The sequence below is a fragment of the Phyllostomus hastatus genome, unplaced genomic scaffold, assembly GCF_019186645.2.
Source record: "Phyllostomus hastatus isolate PE091 unplaced genomic scaffold, TTU_PhHast_1.1 phas_contig_113, whole genome shotgun sequence".
NCBI lineage: Eukaryota > Metazoa > Chordata > Mammalia > Chiroptera > Phyllostomidae > Phyllostomus > Phyllostomus hastatus.
The window spans coordinates 7299662-7323035 of record NW_025333530.1 but is presented as its reverse complement, the minus strand read 5'-3'; the positions used below and the strand labels follow the sequence as shown (position 1 = coordinate 7323035).

The window sequence follows — 23374 nt, the reverse complement described above, 5'->3', positions numbered from 1 at the left end:
ATATTTCTAACTTTAATCTCATACTGTGAATTCCACTCCTGTTTTCACCCTTTTTGTATCTGGAACTTTCATCTCTGATAGCAATATACCTGGCACTTCTTACCCTTAGTATGCTTACCTATTTTGCCAATTCCCCTTTGTGCAACCAACCTCCCACTGTGGCTGCTGGCCCATGCTCTGCATGGATGGCCTCCTCACCTACTCAGGCCACATCTGAGCCAGGTATGCCCTCTGTATGGACACCTTTCTCACCCTGTTCATGCCTGGTACCCAGTCAGGAACTACCAAGTCCCTGCACCCTCTTGGACATGGATGCCTACCTCCCTCTGGTCTACCTAATAGCTTTAGGACTGAAGTGTCCAGGAACAGACAGGAAAGAAAAGGAAGGGGAAGGAGAGTAGAAAGAGTTGCACACAATTAAAAACAAATTATAGCAAATTCTCTTTTACTCATTTATGTTTTGATGTGTCTTCCTTCCTCACTAGAATGCAAGCTCCATGAGATGAGCCTATGTCTGCCTTATTTATCATCACATGCCTAGCATTTAGCATGTTTCCTGACACAAAGTAGGTATAATTAAACTTTGTGAATAAAAGAATGAAGAAATAACATGAGGGGAAAAAAGTCTTTCTAGCTGGCATGTTGAGAAAAGTATGTAACCTATTGTTCAACCCAACTTATTCAAGCCTTGGCCTGTGTGCCACATCTAACACAGTGTATGGCACAGAGTAGATACTCAATAAATTCTTTTTAAGTGGATAGACCCAAGGAATTATTTGATAGATACATTTCATCTCTTGTGTGTATCAGAGTTGGGGGCGTGGGGAGAGAGCCTGGGTTTTTAAATGACAAAATGGGTTTATTAAATTTTTAAATGATAACTAGATAAACTAGATGTTCAATTTGAACAAAAACTTTTGATAAAAATTTGTTAAATAAGTGAAGCACAATTATTAGAGATAGCAATGGAGTTGGATAAATTCAGGCTAGTGAATCAGAGGAGGAAAAGAAATTGAATAATCTAAATGCAGGGTAAGGCTGGCTGCATGCAAATCCAGAAGGAAGAAATCTGTGGGTTCCAGTGCAGATAACACCTGAATGACAAAGACAAGATGCTGAAAGGGTCACTGAAATTACAACCTTAAGAATAGGTCCTCATTTCATGTTTAAGTGACATAATTAAAGCAAGTTGTTAACAATTCACCAGCTCTGTTTACTTGTCACTACTCTTCCGTGTTCCTCTGTTAGCAGGAGTGGTATTCAAACTAAAATAACTCAGTTACCACCCTCACCCAGGTGGAGTGTGAAAAACAGGTCCTATGAACTTTTGAAATATTTAGGCTATTTTAGATCAGTCTGAAAGATGAATTGTTCATCCATTCAACCAGTGTTGACTGTGTACTCTGTGCAAGGTGCTGTCTTGCACAGAGCAAGGGTGTAGGAGGTACAGTGCTGATAGGGCCAATGGGACCTCTGCCCTCCTGGGGTTCTCAGCTATTAGTGGCCAGAGTCGAGGATCACAGGGGAGGATAAAGGGACAGATCACAGAGCCAAGATGTGTGTAGCAAGATGGGGACTTCATTTCAGAGCAACGAATTAGTCCTTCAGACCACATGGTCACCATTTTTGCTTGAAATGTGGTAACTCCACCAAATACACTTTCCTGAAGCAGGCATAAATGATGTTTTTGTGTCCACCCTTTTCCCTGCCCCCTGCCCCCCAGCAGGACAGGTCACTGAGCAGTGGTTACAATCCATTGTGTTCTATGCAGCCCTGACCCTGACTAGTTAATTTGTCTTGTTTGGGGATCCACATGTGAGGCAAAGCTACAAACTCTAAAAATAATATATATGAGGAATGGTTAAAATAATATTAAACTGATAGAGAGAGGTTGCTGGTGATTTAAATAATGGCCTTCAGACCTTCAAATGGTAGATGACTGGTGTGAGGCCATGAAACCTTTCTCTGGATTTGAGTCCAAAAGTATTGGAAATAGGTTCCTAAAACAAAAGAGAAGAGTCATCGTCATTATTATTAGCAACATTGTGTTGATGCTGCACTAAAACAAACACACCAACAGAACAATGTGCAGTGTCAGGGCTGGAACACAAATAAGCCTGGAAGCCAAATTCAAATTTCATTTTTGTTTCTAAAGTATTTCCAAGTTGGGATGTCAGGAGGAAGAAAAAAGGTCCCATGAGGCCACATGCAGAGGAAGGGCTGCAGACACAGACTGACTAACATTTTGCTTCCTGCTTTTGATTTGATTTGATTCTTTGAAAAAATAAGATACAAGCATTGCTGATGTGCAGGCCAGCCGGATGCTAGCACAAGTAGGCTTTGAAATCTGCTGTGATTCCTGCCTCTCTGTGAGTACATGGGCTGGGAAGAAAAACGGAACCTGGGACAGGTATCCCAAGTCCCATAGCCACAGCCTTATCCCTGTCAATGAAAGCGCTGTCCCTTGCATATTGGCTATGATCAACCAACTGATATTTATTTTCTACTATGTCCAGACCCTGGGCAAGGTGCTTTCTCACAAGATAGGCCTGGGTAAAAGGCCAAGAAAAAGGAATATAGCCACAACTTGGGAATTTAATAGGGGCTATTTGGGATCACATGCTCACCTTCCAGGACTTGGTAACAGCACTTTCATAGGCCTTATGAGTGTTTTCTTTATAGAAAATAGAAGAATTTTGCTTCTCTTTTCTCTCCCATTTTTGTAAGTTTAAGTGTGTTTCATTTGTCCTAATAACCATATATTTCATTTTCCACCCATCCAGACTCCTTGCTCCTCTCCATCTGGTTGGGAGAAAACTTGTAAATGTCATTGGTCACAAAACCACTCTCTATGCTCGCTAGAGTGACGAATCCACTTTCCGATGGGTTCACAGCTATGTTGTCATAGTCACAAGACATGTCATCGGGAGTGGCTTCTCCCGAACACACTCGGAATGAAATGTTCTTCAGGTCTGGCCGGGTCTCAGCTAAATCAGCTTCACTTTGTTTTCGTATGATGTTGTAAACCTCCAGGTCCGGTCTATGGTGAGGAGATGGCCAAATGGTGTGCTGCTCCTTTGTGCTGGGGCTGGTCTGCTCCTGATTCCTAGGAAAGAAACCAGGGCTGAATATTTTAGACAGGCAGACTGAGAACATCCCTGAGCCTTTTGGTGGGGAGGAGGAAGTCATCCTGGGCAATCGCTAGTCACCTGCACTTGTCACCTGGCTAAACTTAACATGTCAGGGCTTCAGGGTGTGGTGGGGTAAAAAACAGGAAATGTTGTATGTTTAAAGTGATTGTCTGTTCACTGCTGCTAGAACACAGAATAGAGACACTTATCCTGGGATCCCCAGAGCCCCCAGAGGGTCCATGAATAGAACTAGGTGGGGACAAATATCACAGTAAAAAAAAAGCTTTTCTCCAAGTGACATTTAGCATGTCCTTCAATCTTAACTGTAGGCAATAAATCAGAATAGAATTAATAATATCTTGGACTTGATCAACAACAAAGATCATACATATTTTCATATCACATCAGTTATAACAGATAAATATTTTACTCTCATCTCTACTTCAAAATTATACTTATAGCCACCACTAAATAAAGAAGCATTAATAAAGAAGTACATGTATTACTGTATCACATTCATTTTTTGGAAATTTCTTGCTAAACTCTATACTAGTATAATTGTTTCCCTTGCAATCCAATGCATTTTATCTTATGCATTTAAAAATATTCTTCTGGGAAGGAGTCCATAGACTTCACCAGACTGCTACTGGGGTCTGTGGTGCAAGAAAAGTGAAATAGACTACCTGTGAAATAGACTACAGTTTCAGAGTCACAATTCCCAAATCTCGGTGAGGTGCTACATACATAGATTAAAGAAGGGAAATCAAGAACCAACTGCAACTTCTGGCCAAGGTGGAGGCAGAGATAGACACATTGTGCCTTCTCCCACAACCAAAAGGGCAACGACAAATTTAAAAAATAAAAAATAACCAGAAATGCCAGAAAATCAAACTGTATGGAAGTCTGACAACCAAGGAGTTAAAGAGGAAACATTCACCCAGACTGGTGGGAGGGGTGGAGATAGGCAGCTGGGGTGGAGGGGACTCAAGGAAAGGCAGCAGCTGTAGGAATGGTGAGGTGGCTTCTGGCAGAGCAGGTTGTCCCACATTTGCTTGGGGATAAACTGGGAGGAACAACTGGTGAGTGAGACAGAACATGCAACTCAGGGTTCCAGTGCAAGACAATAAACCCCCCAAACCTCTGATTGAAAAAACCTATAGGGGTTGCAGCAACAGGAGAAACTCAGCCTCACAGGACAGTTTGTTGGAGAGACCCACGGGGTCCTAAAACACACACAAAACTACCCATCCAGAAATCAGCACCAGAAGGGTCCGATTTGCTTGTGGATAGTGGAGGAAGTGACTGAAAGCTGTCTGAGAACTGAGCAAGGGGCACTGTTCCCTCTCAGATGCCTCCCCTATATACAACACCACAACGCAGCAAAGTGGGTTGTCCTGCCCTGGTGAACACCTAAGGCTCTACCACTTACTATGTAACAGGCATGAGGAGACAAAAAAAAGTGGTCCAAATGAAAGAACAGATCAAAGCTCCAGAAAAAAATACAACTAAGTGATGAAGAGATAGCCAACCTATCAGATGCAGAGCTGAAAATACTAGTAATCAGGATGCTCACAGAATCGGTTGAGTATGGTCACAAAATAGAGGAAAAAGCGAAGGCTATGAAAAGTAAAATAAAGAAACATATATAGGGAACCAACAGTGATGGGAAGGAAACCGGGACTCAAATCAATGGTTTGGACCAGAAAGAAGAAATTGGTTCAGTCTACCAGAATAGGATGGAGAAAAAAGAATTCAAAAAAATGAGTAGAGGCTTAGGAACCTCTGGGACAACTTTAAAAGTTCCAACATCTGAATTATCAGGGTGCCAGAAGGAAATGAGAAAGAGCAAGAAATTGAAAACTTATTTGAAAACATAATGAAGGACAACTTCTCTAGTCTGACAAGGGAAATAGACTTCCAGGAAGTCCAGGAAGTTCAGAGTCCCAAAGAAGTTGGACCCAAGGAAGCACACACCAAGGCACATCATAATCACATTATGCAAGATTAAAGATAAGGGGAGAATCTTATAAGCAGCAAGAGAAAAGGAGAGAGTTACCTACAAAGGAGTCCCCATAAGACTACCAGCTGATTTCTCAAAAGAAACCTTGCAGGCAAGAAGGAGCTGGGAAGAAGTATTCAAAGTCATGAAAGACAAGGACCTACATCCAAGATTGCTCTATCTAGCAAAGCTTTCATTTAGAATGGATGGGTAGATAAAGTTCTTCCCAGATAAGGTCAAGTTAAAGGAGTTCATCATCACCAAGCCCTTATTATATGAAATGTTAAAGGGACTTATCCCTTTAAAAGAAAAAGAAATATAAAAAATATGAAGAGTAAAATTACAACAAACTCACAACTATCAACAACCGAACCTAAAAAAAAAAACAGAAACAAAAACAAATGAAGCAAACAACAGGAACAGGAACAGAATCACAGAAATAGAGATAAAGTGGTGGGTTATCAATGGGAAGGGGGAGGGAGAATGGGGGAAAAGGTACAGGGAATAAGAAGCATAAATGGTAGGTACTAAATAGCCAGGGGAGGTTAAGAATAGTATGGGAAATGGAGAAGCCAAGGAACTTATATGCACAACCCATGGACATGAACTAAGGGGTAGAACACAGGTGGCAGGAAGGGGAGGTGCAGGGTGGAGGGGAATAAAGGGGAAAAATGGGACAACTGTAATAGCATAATCAATAAAAAACATTTAAAAGAAAAAAATAGAAAATAAAATCTCTTGTAATATCCTAAAAAGAAATAAAAGAACCAACTGCAGCATAAGCAGTTTTAAAATGCATTTGTAATTTTTGAGCTGAATTTTGTTTTCAGATTAAAAGGAATCAGCTAATAAAAATAATCATAGTAAGAGCTAACATTCTTAAATGCTTACTATATGCCCATTCTGCATATATTAACTGATTTAATTCTATAAGGAAGTTTTTATCAAATGAAGTAGGTTCTACACTAGAATCTTACTAATTCAGTTTAAATTGGTCATCCAAGGGTGTCAAATCTTAAACTGGACCTTGGTTTTCCCATTCTAAAGTGGGCCTGCCAGCCTTCTTATGTGTACCATGACAATGGGGAATAAAACGGGAGCTGGGAAGAGCTCTGGGCATCTCAAAAGGGTGGCACAAGATCTGTAACAGTGTTGCCCTAGGCTATTAATATAGCTGTTTTGTAGCAATCTACAACTGTGTACTTAATTAAAAGAAAAGTCAAATGTGGCTATTTCATTTTGAATAAATTGAATTGGTTTCAGATGTTTGCCAGAATGATTTGAAAGAGATGTTTTTCATGTGGGTTACTACTCATTCCTTCACTCACTGAGCAAAAATTTTTAGAGTATGCATTTATAAGAGCACTTCACTGATGAGTGGTTATAGAATAACACAGTTTCACCCCTTAAGTCATTAAAAAAATTAAAGAATGCAAGATTACTCTCAATCACAACTAAGCACAAATGCTTAGTACTGGTATATTAGTTGAGCATGGCCAAGAAGTTACTCTCCAATCTGCTGTGATAGCTCTTGGACCTGGCACGGCTTTTAATTAAGTAAACAGGGTAATGTCCAAATTGCAGAGTTCAGAAGACACAAAGGTTTACACAACAAAGGTTTTACTTGCCTCCTCCTCCAGATCCAAACCCAACATACAACTGTGGTGACCACAAGGAGGAAGAGAAGGGAAATGCAGGGGATTAGGATGTAGGCAACATTCCAGGCAGCTTCTGAAAAGAAAAATGCACTTTATCAGGATTAGTGATGTTTTTATATGGTTCAAAATAGGCTTAAAAAGCATAATCAATGTACCCAACACAGAGTATTGCAAAGAGCATGTAGTTTCAAAAAAGTGAGGATTTTCTACCTGTCCTATTATTTTAGGTAATAGAGAAAAGAAGTTTAAATTTTGGGGCTTCCTGTAGATATCAGAAGGGAAGTTTTAACTCATTTTTTTGTCCATACAAAAGATATTCTCTCTTCTTGTCCTTCCTCACCCTTAATGTAGAAGAGGCTGCTTGGGCAGCATTGATGTCTTTGACTGTAAAGATGAAAATGGAAAACGGTAGTTCCCATGGTGGGGTGAGGGAGATGGGTGGAAAAAGGAGGAAGCCAGAAGTCTGAGTTATTACCAGGAAAGAGCAAGTCTCATGGAGCACATGAATCAGACTGCAGAACCTTCTGTCAGGGAATTATCTTTCAAGGGACTTGGGGAGGAATCAAGGATTGGGGACTGACCCCTTTCATACCATCCAACCAGAGGCTGTTGCTTTGTTTTTCTATGCAGAAACACACACACACACACACACACACACACACACACACACACACACAAGCCCAAAATAAAGCCTACTTTAAATAGGTTTTATACTTTAAATATTACCATAATAATAAAAAGCAATAAAAATGGAACTCATCTCTGCATAGCACTGTGTACTTTTATAAAAATATTTTCACATATGCGTATTATCTGTTGTAGAATAACAAATTTGCCCCAGATTCCTGGGAGGGGTGCTACATCTTTGGAATTTGTCAGGTAATAAGAGTGACTGCTACTCATGAGCCCCTCAGACCATATCAGTTTATGCTGACAGAGATGTTTCAGAATGGGGGCTGGTGGAGAGGGAGTGAGGCCTAGAGAATGAGTTCAAGTACGTGGCCAACAGTCAAATCAACTAGGCCCATGTAATGACACCTCAATAAAACACCAAAGCTCAATGGTGCTGTCTGGGTGGTGGACACATTGATGTTCCAGGAGCATGATTCTACAGGGACAGGACCCAGAAGCTCCCAGTCTGGGACCTCTGCAGACCTTACCTTATGTGTGTTTGTCATTTGGCTGGTCCTGATTTATATCCTTTATAATAAAATGTAGTCATAAGTACAGCATTTCCTTGTGTTCTTTGAGTCCTTCTACCAAATTAATGAACCTGAGGGGGTTGTGGGCATCCCTGGGATTTAGAGCCAGTTGGTTAGAAGTGCAGTTGTCCTGGGGACCCTGGGACTTGTGGCTGATGTCTGCAGGGAGGGCCAACTTGATAGGGTCTGGCCCTTTACCTGTAGGGTCTGTGCCAGTGGGGTGGCTAGTGTCAGAACTGAATTGCAGTATTGCAATATCTTGTTTTATTTTATGGATAGTTTCTCAGGCAGGTGAAAAAACTATTATTACTTCTATTATTAAATGATTAAGTTGAACCACAGAGATATTAAGTGGTTCTTAAAAGTTGTTCAGTGACAAAAACCTAGCTCTCCCTCTTGGAACTCAAGGTTGAAAGTCCACTAACATTCTAATTTATCGCCCATTTCCTTTTATCTTTTATGATTTAACTTTTAAAATGTTTTTACCAATTTCCTCTATTTGTTTCACAAATGAATATTAAACATGGATGTTATGCATCACAGTCTGGGTCTGTCTGCTCCTACTTCTCTGCATCCATTTTCTCAGCCTGTACCCCAAGGCTCTATCTTCATGCAGATAATTTACCTGATTGTCTTAAGATGCCTCTATTTGCATACTTTGCTGATGAAATCTAACATTTAATGCAGTTTTGCAGAGTCACACATGCCCTGTCTAGTTCTGCTGTTAAGTAGCTGTGGAAAGAAGAAAGTAGGAAATGTAACTGTGGGTAGTTTGTGGTCAGGAGGGTCCCATTATCAGTTTTTCCAGGGAGAGTTTTCTTTATACCTTTGTTTTCTTTTAAGGTTTTTTTGGCATCCTCTTTCTCTGTGTCTTCTGGAAGTATAGGTGTGGCTGGCTCTGTTTTTTCACCTGGAGACAGATACATGGACTTGAGAACCTGGAGAAAGGAAGCATCATAATCCAGATATTCTCTGAGGTCCTACCAGGTTCAAGGTGGGGAGCCAAAAGGCAGTAGCAATTTGACAAGTGCCATTTATACACATAGAAAAGCAAAGAGTAGAATCTGCTGGCATAGAGGCTTATTTGTCTTTACCTTTACATGTACTGGATCATGTCCTGAAACAACCAGCAGGTGGCTGGCATCAAGACACATGCAGTACCCAGGTGCCTTATAAGGGGAAGAGTCCATGAGTCACTTCTAAGACCATCGGTGCTTTTGTTTAATTAGATTGAGTTATTCCTTTCATATTGTTAATAATGACAAGTAACATCTCAAACTGAATTTGTAACTATTTCTTTTCAGCTTTGAGAGAAATAGACAATGGTAGAGAATGAGATTAATGAACTATTTATTATGTCTGTGTGTGGTACATACCTGTTTAAGTGTTCGGTAATCTTTCTGTTGAATAATCTGGTCTGAAGATCATATTGTTCTAACCCTATGAAGAAGGGCTGTGAAATAGCCCCAATTAATCCAAATTTCAAAAGACAGGCTTACCTCCTGGCCCCATAGAAGGAGCTGTTAATTCCTCTGTAGCAAAAATAAACAAAAATAAAAATAATAATTAAATTTCCATGCCATCTGAATGAAATTAGTCGGATCGCAGATTCCATTTATTTGCTCATTTGATGGCAGGAATGGAAATACTATGTCAAAAGGATCATTTGTGCACAAAGACTAGCCTTCCCCCAATTTTGCTTGGGCACCGTTTTCTTTTTTAAAAAGTATTTTGAAATTTTTGAATATGAGAATTTCCAAATATACACAAAAATAGAAAGACTGATAATAATGAAACTTTATGTACCATCACTCAACTGCAACTCTTATCAACATATGGCTACTTTAGTTTCAGCAATAATCCCTACTCCTACTCTACTAAACTCAAGTTGGAGTTATTTTAAAGCAATCAAAAAGATTTTAACAATTCCCTTTGGTATGTTTTAGAAAGCAACAAATACTGATCTACAAGCTGTGGAAGTAGTTGGGGGGCTAAGTAGACCACTGGCCAGCCCCTCAGTACAGACTGGTGATCTAGAACCCTGAGTCATTTTAAATATTTCAGAGAGCCTCAGGAAAGTCAGGTTGCACAGATAACCTGTAACTAATGTTTTCACTTTTGGCTGGGAGAATGCCAACCTCTTGTGTTGGCAGTTACTCTTATGCTAATCAGATGCTCTGGGACTCACAGGGATGAGGTCCTTACTGGCAAAATTTTAGAATTCACAGTCCTAAGGCCAGGATGTCAAAGCTATTCAGAGAGAACACTTTCAATCATCTTCTCATAAGTTCATGAATTTGTAGAGGTGATGCAAATCTGTTCATTTAATAAATGTATATAGTGCATGTTACATGACAGAAACATCATCATGTTCTATGTGGTTTTTAAAAACAAACACAATTTATCTTGATAACAGCCTTTTGAGGTATGTGCTATTATTATTCTGATTTTGTACATAAGCAAACTGACCTACATGGAGATTAGCTGACAAAGATACTTCAATGGATGCATAAATGAGTGGAATAACAAATCGATATTTCTCTCTCTGTTTCTCTCAGATCAATAAATAAAAATTAAAATTAAATAAATTCAAATGAAAATTAAAATCATAAAAAGACAAACTCTGTGCTAGGTAATGGAGATAAAATCGCAAATGAGAAGTGGTCCCAATTCCTCTCAGGTTCTTACACTCTACAGTTTGGCCATAAAATATGGAAATATAGAATAATATTAATATTGATTTTGTGATATTACATTATAATATAAGTATATTCAACATTACATGATCTATTCATTTCTCTGTCTTTCCATGGTTCAGTCCACTGTGTAAACCTGCAGTAATCAGCATATTAACGCAGCATTTCCTTCAGTCCTGCAGTGTATCTGCAATGCATTACCTCTAATGACTTGTCTCTGATTTTCACTGAATCTGCCTGTGCTGTCTGCATATGACAGAAGTAATCAAGTGTTCAGATCTGGTTAGCATGCCACCTACTTTCTCTATGTGGTACTGGGGTCAAATCTAGTGTTAGATGTTATTCAACCAGTCTTTTGATACTCTGGCATAATGAGTGGTGAACCATCCAGTTTGAACCACACTGGATGACCTTAATTGATCAAGTGCAGGGGTTAATTGGTCAAACATGTATGTTTCCAGACTCACCAACCATGTAGAGAAGGGGACAAACTTGTAAATAAGCAGTGACAGTATTGTGTGTGTGAGGTGCTACAATCCTCAGAGGAGGAACACCTAATCTAGTTTTGAGGGTCCCTGGGAGGTTACCCAGAGGAAATGTTTTTTAAATTTCTTATTTTGAAGTAATTTCAGATTTATGAAAATTAGCAAAAACAGTACACAGAATTCCCATATAACCTCCACTCAAATATTATTATATATTTCATTTATTGAATTATTCTCTTGAATATCTCTCTTGCTGTCATTGCCCTGAAAGATGACCCACTAAGACAGCCTCTATCTTTGCAATTGTCCTGTTTACAGCAACTCTGTGTGGTGGGGAGGGCTACGTCTCTGGAGCATAGCAGTCACTTGAGGGGGTGGGAAGAAAGAAACCTTCTAGCAGCAAAAACTGCAGCAAAAGCATAGTCAATTCAAACAATTTAAAAATGATAGAATTATTTAGTAACCAACTAGATATAACCAGTTATTATACTCCTGTCAGGAAAGGATGCAGAATTGGAGCCAAGCAGTTGGCTTCATGGAGGGGAGAAACATCAGGGACAGAACAAAAATCATGTCAAGTTTAGATCCAAGTCAGTTATAGTGGAGGAGTTTGGGAAACTCCAGCAGAATATGACTACATTATCATAGAGTCTATACTCTTAACAGATCTAGAAGCAAGTGTCAGTTGAACTTGCAAGGTTTATATAAAGGGTGACCTGGGAGTTTCAGCTCATCAACATGTCTGTTCTTTGCATAATGCCACTGAAATAAGTGTATTTTATCATCTACCATCTCTGGTCATTATTTGGTTTCCTTAAAGTCCTGGCAAATAATCTCACAGGGTTCTTGGAAGACTTGTAGGAACAATGGCCAGTTTCCTTTCATATTTTTTCTTTAGTCCAAGATCCTACAGCCAACATCACATGTGGAAAGAGTAAGAATTTGTAATTGTCCCCTTAGAGGGCTTTTTATTTCCTAAGGTTCTCACAATTCTTGGTTTATTATCCATAAATTAGACCCTTTCTTTTCTTCATCCCTTCTCTTAGCATCTGATGCCCCACTCCTTTGCTGGAATTCCTCCTCAGTCAGGAAGGGTCATCACATGTACCTTTATAAGAATTCCCAGTGTTTTGCATTGCTGGCATTGGCAACAAACTTTCTCAGAGATCACATAGCAAATGCTTGGAACTAGCAGCTGCTTATGAAATGAGACAGGAAACTGAGATTCAGCCACAGGACTTGGGAGAGGATTCATTACCATTGGAATATTTGCAAATGAAATTGTTCTTCATGTTGCATCTGTCATCATTCCACTGGAACATATAGGGGCCCCCGATGCCGGTGGGTGCTGATGGCTGATGATACATGACCACACAGACCTCGCTGCCACAGGAAGGCTCATCCACATACCAGTTCCTGTAGGAAAGGGGTCAACAGTGGAGACAACAGGCAGAAGGATACCACAAAACTTCAAAGCCTGTGTTTTCCAATTAAATTCCATGATGGGAAAACACAGAGTCATGAACTTAAGAGTCTGCTTCAGAACAAGATACAGAGAGGGAGGAATTGAAGTACTGCCAGTAAGAACAGTCACATGCTTTCTAATATGGACAACATGATCAATCATCTGACATTTGCCATAACCTCTTTGCAGGGAGGGAGAATTGCATTACCCTATGATGTCTGCAAAGCAATTATTAGAAAAGGCAGCTAGCAGCGCCAGTCTGGACAATCTTGTTTCTTTCTTGCTTTTTGATAACTGGGTTTGTTTTTCTTTGTTTAGAAATCAGATGCATTGAGAAGAGGCATGACTTATTTCATCCAGATCTTGCCCTGCTATCATCTCCTCACACTTTTTAATTGAATATAAGCACCTTCCTAGCCCTGGAAGACTTTCCAAAATGTAGAGGTTGTCAAAACAAGTGAGGGAGGGGGGAAAAGAAAGAGCAGGAGGCCCATGTAGCCTTTTTCAGTGGTTTCCAGTTCATCAGGCTGCTCTGTCAGCTTCCACTACTTGTTTTCTTTGTCTCTCTAACTCCTGGATGAGGTGCATTAGCAGCCTTAGCTCCACTATACAGCGGTACTTGGAATTACCTGGTACTGCCACCCAGGTGGATATGTGGGTGCCAGGTTGTAGATTCCATGGAGAGTCTAAGTGCTGTAAGCATATATCCCATGCATTGAGCCATGGCTGGGCTCTAGTCTGCCTGGTAACCTGCCTGAGCTGTTTTCTTCCAGAACTCAGACCTTGCCCTGATGCTCAGATTGTTAGCTAGGCCCTGCTGCTCTGCCTGCTCTTGTCAGAGACCCTCCTTAGGAGACAGCTAAGAGATAGGTCTCCTCATAGCACCCCACTACAGCTCTGCTTGAGTGTTGTGTTGCCACCCACCAAAAACCTGTGCTGTACCCACAGGGTTTTATATGCCTGGATAACATCTGACCTTGCAACACTGCTTAGATACTCTGCCTGGATAGCTGGTTGCCCTATCTGGGGCCGGGCCCTGCACTTCATTAGTTACCTCCAGGCCATTCTGCAATTCCATTGGGGGCCTCCTACACTGACTGGCCTCTTCTTCTCCCCACTGGCCTTATGACTTTAGGTTATTTCATTTCACAAATGATAGAATAGATGGAATATTATACTTGGTACCTGGTTTCTGGTCTTGAGCCAATTTTCAGGCTCAGAACTCACTGATAGAAGGAAGAGGCTAGATTCCAAGTACTCTGCAATACCACAGCATGTGCATGTGGTAATAATTTCCCCTGTTCTCTCAAACAAACCTATGGCCATTTACTCAAGTAACCATACACTTGGAAAACAGGAATACCCAACTATTATAAAGACTGTTAGACACAAGGTAACAAATTGACATTGATACCCTGAGTGTTATCAAGGCTACCCATTAGAGTGGGAGCATACTGAGGCCAGGTATCAAGTGGAATCCTGGCCCAGGGCCAGCTAGCTTATAGAGGTACTCACCCAGTGGTTATCCCCCAGACCCCAAGTACATAAATTGAAAGTCTATAGGGCAAGAGCTGTAATAGTGGAGAAGGTCAAGTGGAAGCCTCTGAATCTGCATTCTTCCCCACCCTCTTCAAGATGATAAATAAAAACAATATCTTACCTAGGGGAAGATGGCAGAAAGCAGTGCCCTCCCTAAAGACCTAGGGAATGCAACAATGGCATTCCCCCATCATATATCTCTGTTTAATTCACTAGTCTGGCTCCTGAAAAAATAAAAAAACAGTCAGATCCTGTAGGATAATACTGAAGTGGTGTAAAATGAACCAAGTAGAAGCCTCAATTGCTGTTGCTATGCAATAGGTGGTGTCTTTGCTACAGCACATTAATATTACCTTGGTACCTAGCATGCAGAACTGGTGGACATATTCTTTTCCATCTTTATCACAAAAAGAATCAGAAACTGTATTCATTTATTTGGAATGGACCACAGCACACATTTATAGTTTTCCCTCAAGCCTACACTAATTTTTCTGCCCTCTGTTCTAATATGGTGTGAGGAGACCAAGACTGTCTAGACATCTTGCAGAAAATAACACTGGTCCACTGTATAGGTAGCATCATGCCAATTGAACCAGATGAGCAAGAAGCAGCTAGTATATTGGAGGCCTTCTTAGTGAAATTTGTGTGACCCAAGGGTTGGAGATAAACTCTATGAAGATTCAGGGACCTGCCACTTCATGAAAATGTGTAGGGGCTTTTCAAATGAAAGGATTTCATGCTGTAATTTAAAGCATCTTGCAGTAACTTGAAGAAGGAAGCATGGCACCTGGTAGGACTCTTTGGCCTTTAGAGGTGGCATATTCTACTCCTTGGAATACACCTCTGTCCCTTATACCAGCTGACACAAAAGGCTGCTGGCTTTGAGTGGGCAGAAAAGGACTCTGAAGCAGGTGTAGGCTGTGTGGTGCAAACAGACTTGCTACTTGGGCCATAGGATCAAATAAACCATATTATCAGAGGCATCAGTGGTAGGAGAAATAATGCCATATCAAATTTGTGACAAGCCCCAATGGAAGAATCATAATAAAGACCCCTAGGATTCTGTAGCAAGGCCATATCATCTATAGCTGAGAAAGAATCACGTGGCTTGCAACTATGCAAGGAGCATCAGACCATTCAATCCAAGTTGCCCATCACAAGTAAGGCACTGTCAGATAGCACAGTCACAGGTTGGCAGGCCTGGAATTAAGCCACTATGAGATGGAAAAGGTATACATAGGACTGAGGGGCATTGTGTGAGTAGGCTCTACCAAACTGTAGGTAGAACAGGCTTTCATGACATCTACCACTCTTGTACCAGAGCCTCTTCCTCTGCTGACACCTACAGCTGTATAAGGGATCCCTCATGACTAGCTGAGAGAAGCAGCCCAAGCCTGGTTTGTGGAGAGGTCAGCCAAGTAAGGGAGTATAGCACCAAATGAACAATAGCTGCACTCCAGCCCTACTCAGAGGTGGCCTTGAAAAACCAAGTGTTAAGGGGACATCCTCCCAATGTCCAGAGCTTACTTGGTAGTTATTGGAGGTCAGAATATGAAAGGACTCAGGGATAGAGTGGAGAGCTTGGCCAGCTGATCAGGAGGAAAAAAATCTTTCTAAAAGGAGAAAGTAAAAGATTGGGGACAAGGAGCTATTGGATACAGTGATATGAAAAGACATTATGAGAATAGGCATGGAGTATGAGACTCTATCATGTGTTAAAGACCACCAGAAAGCTTCTAGATGGAAGGGGCCCTAAACAATGAGGGGGACAACATGACTGAGCCAGCTGATGTCAGCCAGCCTGTGAGGAGCTGTCCCAAGTACTGGCACAATAGATACCAGAGTAGCTGTAGTGGCAGGGATGGAAGCTATGCTTGGGCTCAACAGCATCAGCCCCCACTCGCCAAGGGTGCTCTAGCAGCTGGCAAACATCTAGCCTCCAGCAATAGAGACCAGTGCTAAATCTCTGAAAGATTATCAGCTCTAGGAGACCAGCCTGGCACTTGGTAGCAAGTTGATGACATTGGACTCCTTTCAGTGATTCACTTTAACAGGAATTGACACACAATCTGGATGTGAGTTTGCCTTTTCTGCCTCAGGGCTGACTACCTTTGGTAGTCAGCATCACTACCAAATGCTTACACAGTATTTGATCTGCCAACATAGGATCCTGTGCAACATCTCATCAGACCAAAGGACCCACCTTACAGCAAAGGAGGAGAAGGAGGAGGCACCTGGCCATGGGTTTACTGGTTCTATTGTATATTGCACTATCCTGAAGCAGCCAGTTTGGCAGAGATATGGAAGAGTTGTTGAAAACACAGCTGAAGCACTAGCTCAGAGGCAGTATTTTGTACGAACAGGGCATCATCCTCCAAGATGCAGTGTGTACTTTGAATCAATGACCTTAGTATCACCCTGTGTCTCCAAGAGTAAGAATACATGGGTTTGCAAGACTAGAGGTGGAAGCAGGAATAGTCCCAATTACTGTCACTTGGGGAATTTGTACTTCCTGTCTCTGCAATTCTGGGCTCTATGAGTTTAAAGGTCCTGGTACCCAAAGGGTACCCATTACAAGATATAGCAAGAGCCTTATTGAACTATGAGCTATGGCTGTCACTTGGGTACTCTGGGATCCTTATGTCCAGGGACCAGCAGGCAAGAAGAGGACCCATTAACTTGACAGAGAGTGACTGACCCTAATCATGGGAAGAACATTTGCTGTTACACACATGGGCAGAGAGATAAGTTTAGCACCCAGGTTACATACTTGGGTACCTGTTGGTACTTATGTGCCAATTTTGATGGTAAATGGAAAAGTGCAATCATTTTTCTGGCCTGAGGAGTGCAAGGTGACTAGGGCCTCCCTCTCCCTCAGCAGAGGGTGAGGGGAATTGGACTGGACAGTAGAGGAGGGAGATGAGTAAGTGTCCGTTGTGGCCCTGGGACCAGCTGCAGTGGAGGGGAGTGCAGATCATCTTATTAATCTTCCTTTTTAAAGTTTCTCCCAGGAGGAGATACCCATGAGAATCCCAAAGGAGGTACTCCTGGAACTCAGAGGAAGATGGGGATGTGATCAGCATAATGGGTATGATAGATGCTGCCATACTGTCTTAAATGTAATAGATAAAAAAAGATATATTTCAACCTTCATTCTTTTGATTGGTAATGAGTTTAAACTGTTTTTCCATATGATTGTTTACCAGTCAGACTTTGTATTTTCTGAAATGTCTGCTTAGGTTGTTTTCCTCTATCTTTTAGGATTTTATTAACTTATATAAACTTTTAGTGTTTCGACTTAAATTAATAAAAAGATACTCTGTTAAATTTGTTACAACATTTTTTCAGTCTTACGTTTGCCTTTTAATCTTATATTTTTGATGTTTGTCCATGCAACTGCATTTCCTGGTGTGGGGGAAGGCTATGGCAATGTCGTGGTGCCAGGGTCAGGTGTGAAATGAGTGAGTCCTGATGCTGTGGATTTGGGAGGGTTCTACAAACTGCAACCTTCCTTAAGTGCTCTCTTGGCCAATCTATGGAATCAGATCTTGGCTCTAATTTCTTACACATCATTCTGATTCCCTGTGGTCTGGAGCCCCACAGACCTTTAATCTCTCAGTGGAGTTCTAGCCCAAAAAGCCAGATAGCTAGAACCATTGACACAAAGCATTGCATGCAACTGAAACAACCTTTTCAGATTGCACCCTGTTGAAGGAGCTCTGTGGATATGAGTCAGGTCCAGATCAAGGCTGCTGCACCACCTTTACCACACTGCTCTGGTCAGTGCTAACCTCGTGTAGCCATCTCTTCAGGGCTGTTGCCAGGGTTGGCCTTCTCCTCTCCCTCTCTGACCTGGCACCATGGATGTAGCCTGCCTCCTTTTTTAGTTATGTCAAGTGAGTTAGCTGCTGTGGGTTCCACACATTTACCTGAATGTTGATATGCTGCCATCAGTCCAAGTGTAAAGGTCCTGGCAGGCTGTGCTGTTGTTTTGTTTCTCCTCGCGCCTCCTGAGCCCAATCCAGAAATCACCATCAGATGCCAGGAGGTTTTCAATGAACTTTTCCATCAGTCTCTGTTCACCTTTAGATTCGATGCTGACTAGCTGGCCCCCATCCCTCTGGCAGGCTTCTCTGGCTTCCTCAAAGTTCAGTCTTCGAGAAGCATCGTGGAAGTAAATGACTTTATAACAAGGCCTCTGTGTTCCTCCTCGGCAGATGGGCTGCCCTAGAGAAAAAAGAAGCCAACCTATTTTAGGGCTCCCCACATGTACCAGGGTATGTAGAAGAAGCCATCCCTAGGGATGCAATTCTGATTCCTCACCAGTGGACTGTCGTAATGTCAGTTTGGGTTCTCAGAGCAAATTAATACCTCTTCCAACATGGAGATGCAGTCAGTTACACTATATTGTGTAGGAACTCCAATTTTTGTTTGTTCTATTACAGATCCTTGAACAACACACACTTTTGACTATCCTTTAAAAGAGGGATAGATGGCCCTAGTTGGTGTGGCTAGTTGGTTGGAGAGTCCTCCTGTAAACTAAAAGGTTGTGGATTTGATTCCTGGTCAGGACACATGCATGGGCTGTGGGTTCAGTCACCAGTTGGGGCGTGGACGAGCGGCGACTGATCAATGTTTCTCTCTCACATGGGTATTTCTTCCCTTCTCTCTCTTCTGCCTTTCCCCTCTCTCTAATTAAAACAAAGAACCAAAATTTTTTTAAAAAAGTAGAGGTGAATGAAAACTTACGATTTCACTTAAAAGCACAAAAATCACTTTCATGCAATTATGGAATGTCAGGGAATAGTGTGGCTTTGAATGAGGTATCTCTGTTTGGTGCTTCCTCAGGCAAGAGAAGCATTCTGAAATTAGGCATAGGCTTTTCTACCTTGGAGCCCTCTGCCTAGTGGCAGGACTGAGAATTCATGCAGTCTGTGATATAAGCAGAAGCTACGAGCATCAGATCCATGTGGTGTTCTGCTACTGATCTTTCCTAAAGATGGCTAAGGCTCACTGAACTCCCAATATGTGCCATGAACTGTGCTAAGGTTTTTTACATTTACACATATGATTTATCTCATTGAATTTTCATAGCAAGACTCTGATGTAGATATTGTTTATGCTCCACTTTACAGATGAAAAACCCAAGGCTTAGAGAAATTAAGTAATTTGGCTAAGGTCAGATAGCTATCAGCAGCACTGCCCAAGTCAGAGCCTGGATCTCATTACAAAGTCATGCTGGTAACCACTGAACCACACTGCCCACTCCCTGCTCCATTAGAGGCACAGGTTGCACTGGGAGCCCACATAATGTGTTTCACCTGACTGACACATGAAGGGTGAAAGATCCTCTTAGACAAATAAATAGGAATCTACTGAGGAGCAAATAACAAATTGTTCACCATTGCACACCCCCCTAACTTGTGCCTGGATGCCCGAAGCCTTGCTGTACCTGGAACATTTGCTCATCATTCCTTCATTTAATCAACTTGTATTGTGTGCACAGTTGGTGCCTAGCAGTGGTAAGCGCTGGGAATATGGAAACAAATGCCAGTTCCCAGCCCACAGGAGCAGATGGGATTTGTTTCTGGATCCAGATGCACAAAGTGAAAACCAGTTTCAACAAGGGGAATACCTTGCAGCGGAGAGCCAGAATGTGGGCTATGGGTGTGAATTGCTGTCAAAAAGCAAGAGATAAAGGGTTTTGGGTTGGGAACCTCTTCCCAGCCCTCACAGAATGTTCCCATGTTCCTAACTTGTCTTGCGGCTGTGCAGGGAGCCAGACAGCATTCCTTGTTCTCAGTACTGTCTAGAACACAGTGTGAATGGGAACACAGCACATACAGATAATCCAGAAAGCTCCTGTGATTTCTTATTTTCTATTTTCTCTTTCATTGCTTTGGTAAAGAAATTCTCAGTAAGTGACAAGTTATAAGAGTTCTGCATCTTCTTCTTTTCTTGTCATTCTGCTATTGCTAAATAAACTCTAATAGGACTGGCCTGCCAAAGAAATAGGAGACAGGCCTCAGACATGGGACATTTTCACTAAAGGGATATTGTAGAGAAATTGGCACCACTGGACAGAGAGGCTGTGGCCGGGCTCCTGTCCGGGGAGAAGGAGCCTTAGAGATGGCTCCAAACAGCCAGCAGAGCACAAATGCAGTAGCCCCAGAACCCCCCAACCCACAAAACATAAGTTTGAGTTGAATTTACTGGTAGTCCCCACTGAACACTGTTGGATTATAAAGGGAAAACATAACACCTCAAAGGCATTTCCTGTATGGTCCAGCCTGGCCACACATCCCCAGTCAACTAACTGGTGAGTCCAGAGAGAGAGCTGGAGCTGGAAGGAGGCCCAGGGGCACATCTGGTTGCCTCCAGGAAGGGTCTCTCTCTTCTTATTTGCAGGAAGGGGGAGGGCGGGAGGACTTCTGTCCCCCACGGAAAAAAAGCAGAACCCAAGCAGCCCAATTCAGCTATACTTCCCCCTACCCACCCCATCCTGAAAATAACTTTAGAATTTTTCAATCAGCTGCGCAAGCAAGATAACGGAATGCAGGTTTTCATTGTCCTCTGTCCCCCTTGGCCAGTCTGTCGCCTGCAAGGCCGACCCAAGAAAGGAGCACTGATCTTCTATCCCCTGACATGCAGAACAAATGGAAGATGCGAAAAGCCAAAGCAATGTACCTCCTCTGAGGTCCAAGTCCGGGGCTGCAGAGATTCGACCGGAGGAAGGAAGCAGAGAGAGTTATTCTCTGAGTCAGGCGGGGCTTGTCCCGTGCAAACTAGGCTTCTTTTCAATCTCTAAGCGCTTTTATCTCGAGTGCTGCATTCAGCCATCCCTCCTTCTTCCCGCAAAAGACCAAGAGCAACAGGCACTGCCGATCCAGAATCCCTATTGTACCCGCCGTCTCTGGGGTCAGAAGACGTCCCCAGGGGGCAAGACAGGGGGTTGGTGAGCTCTTCCTGCGTGAGGGAGGGTCCCGGGGTCTACTGCGCCATGCTCAATGGAAGGGGTGCCTACTAGGGCAGCTTTGCTCACGGTCCACCTAGTCTACGTCCCCTGAATTCCCTTGAACCTGGGGCAGGAATGGACTTCGAGCTACCCAGAATAGGCAGGGAATCGTCACGCGTCTCAGCCACGGGGCGATTCCTCCCCTAGAAACAGGGCGTGCCGAAGGGCTGGGTCCACTAGTAGGGTTGGGACGCCACCCTCTGCCACCCCTATCCCGCGGCAGGCCAAAGAGGCACTTCAGCCCTGAGAACAGCAGAGTCTGGGGTGCAGTGGGTGCGTTAGCCTAGCCCTCCAGGGCACCAGACTCCGCCCCAGCATACTTACCACTTAGCAGGCGACCCGTCGCCCCTCGGAGCCCCGCCAGCAGCGCGGCCAGCAACACGGCCTGCAGCGCCGCTCTCAGCTGCATGTCCTGGCTCTAGTGCGCCCTCGGACACTTGGACGCTACAGCGGTGGAGCCGGTAGACTTTCAGCGGTGTGCACAACTGCCACCGCAACAGCAGCATCTCCGGAGGACCCACGGGCCGACACCCGGACGAGGCCGGGAGGGCGCGGAGCCAGCCAGTCTCCCTTCCGCCCCCCGGGGACGTCACTGCGGGGAGGGCAGCCCCTCTGGCTGGCCCGCCCCCATTGCCTGCTCCCTCGAGCTGGGCGCCAGACACCGGGCCTTCCCGAGGGGAGCGAGCAGAGGAGCGGAGGGAGTTTCCCAAGGAGATCCTGCATTTGCTTAGGGCTCAGGGCTGGGGGAAAATCCTAGTCTGGCTTCTCTGAAATCTAATGAAGAGAGCACTGTGGCTAAACATGGAACCACATCTCGCCCTAACTCCCGAGGACATAGTTGAATTCACTCGGCGCTCAAGGCTCTGCAGAATGGGCTAACCGGAGAGGCAAGGAGCTCAGACCTTCATAAGGCGGGATAGAGTGCAAGCGCAGGCTTTCAGGGCTGCTCCTGAGAAAGGAACGGTAGATGCAGAGAAGAGATGCTGAGGGAGGCGGTGTGCCACATGCCAGGCGCGTTATGGGACAGTGTGGATAGCGTCAGGAGAAAGAGGCCAAGTGGAGGTCTGGCTGAGAGGAGAGCAGCTCCACCAGAAGCCAAAGGGTGCCTCTAAATTCAGCAAGGAAATAACATTGTACTGCTTTTGCAGTGCACATGTTGGGATGTGGGGGGTGATTTTTCAGCCCTGGACTTGTGACAGTGACACCAGTTCCTCTGGAAAAGCTTTCCTCAACAATCTAGCCTTCATTGTGTCCTCATTCTTCTGAACTCCCACAGCAGTTGTGTTTTCCATTTGCTTCCTATAGTAAGCAAAAGGTTTTCAAATATATTCAGGCAATAATAACATGAGCCTCCTACCCCAAAACTAAGGTACTAAGTGACAGAAGGTGGGTCTAATTTCCTTGCTTTCCCCGCTCCGTGAAGCCTAGGAGAAGCTCCATCTGGGCTACTGACTTCTGGGTCTGGTCTCAGCTCGAACCACTGCAATTCCAGACAAAGAGGCCTGAATGTGGGTGGGGATGGGGGCCAGTGAGCAGCAGAGTGGCCTGTTTCAGTTCCAGCTGATAATATGGGAAAGCTCTGGTGCAGTAGAAAACAGTAGCATCAGCAGGAACTTACAGCAAGTTCACTTACAGCCAGTCTTTATGTCTTAATTAGAACATCTCATATTGAACGTTCATTCTAGAAATTCCTGATTATCCAAACAAAGGGAGAGCTGCTATGGTGAAAATCAGCTCTTGAGTTGGCATCTGATAGTTTCCAGTCCTGCTTTTCTTTACTTAACGTCTGTGTGGCCTTCAAGATTTTTATTTTTATTTTTTTTGCCTAAGTTTCAATTAAATCTTGGCAACACTAAAAGTTACCCTGAGTTTTGTGAAGGGTTGGTAAGGCAAATAGATATTCAAGTGGGCAGATAGCTGGTCACTTAGTGTCAGTTGCAAAAGTTTTATTTCCAACACTACAACATCTATTACAACTTAGAGAAGCTGTTACCTTGGTCCAATTAGTTAAATTGTGCCCTGAGTTTTCCCTTTAATACCCTGGCCCTTGTCCAGATAGACTTTGTTAAGGTATGTGGTCAACCTAATGCACTAGATTGCAACAACGACCCAAATTCTTCACATATCTTGTATCTATACCCTTTACTATGTGACCTTGCACTTCCTCTTACCACAGGAGCAGAG

The 23374-nt window shown here is 43.0% G+C and overlaps 1 protein-coding gene across 3 annotated transcripts; it reads right to left on the bottom strand.

Moving 5' to 3' along the window:
• Positions 1 to 775: 775 nt before the first annotated feature.
• On the bottom strand, positions 776 to 21727 carry LAYN (layilin). 3 transcript variants are annotated; one of them, XM_045838865.1, is made up of 8 exons: positions 21515 to 21727; positions 20863 to 20886; positions 18105 to 18402; positions 12430 to 12587; positions 9490 to 9522; positions 8817 to 8900; positions 6759 to 6861; positions 776 to 3106 (listed from the first exon to the last, which is right to left on the bottom strand). In XM_045838865.1, exons 1-8 carry the CDS (start codon positions 21597 to 21599, stop codon positions 2749 to 2751), a joined length of 1143 nt encoding a protein of 380 aa, XP_045694821.1. In that variant the 5' UTR covers positions 21600 to 21727; the 3' UTR covers positions 776 to 2748. The 3 variants fall into 3 exon arrangements, with proteins under 3 accessions (XP_045694821.1, XP_045694827.1, XP_045694822.1); XM_045838871.1 differs by lacking the exon at positions 9490 to 9522; XM_045838866.1 differs by lacking the exon at positions 20863 to 20886.
• Between the last annotated feature and the right edge of the window lie 1647 nt (positions 21728 to 23374).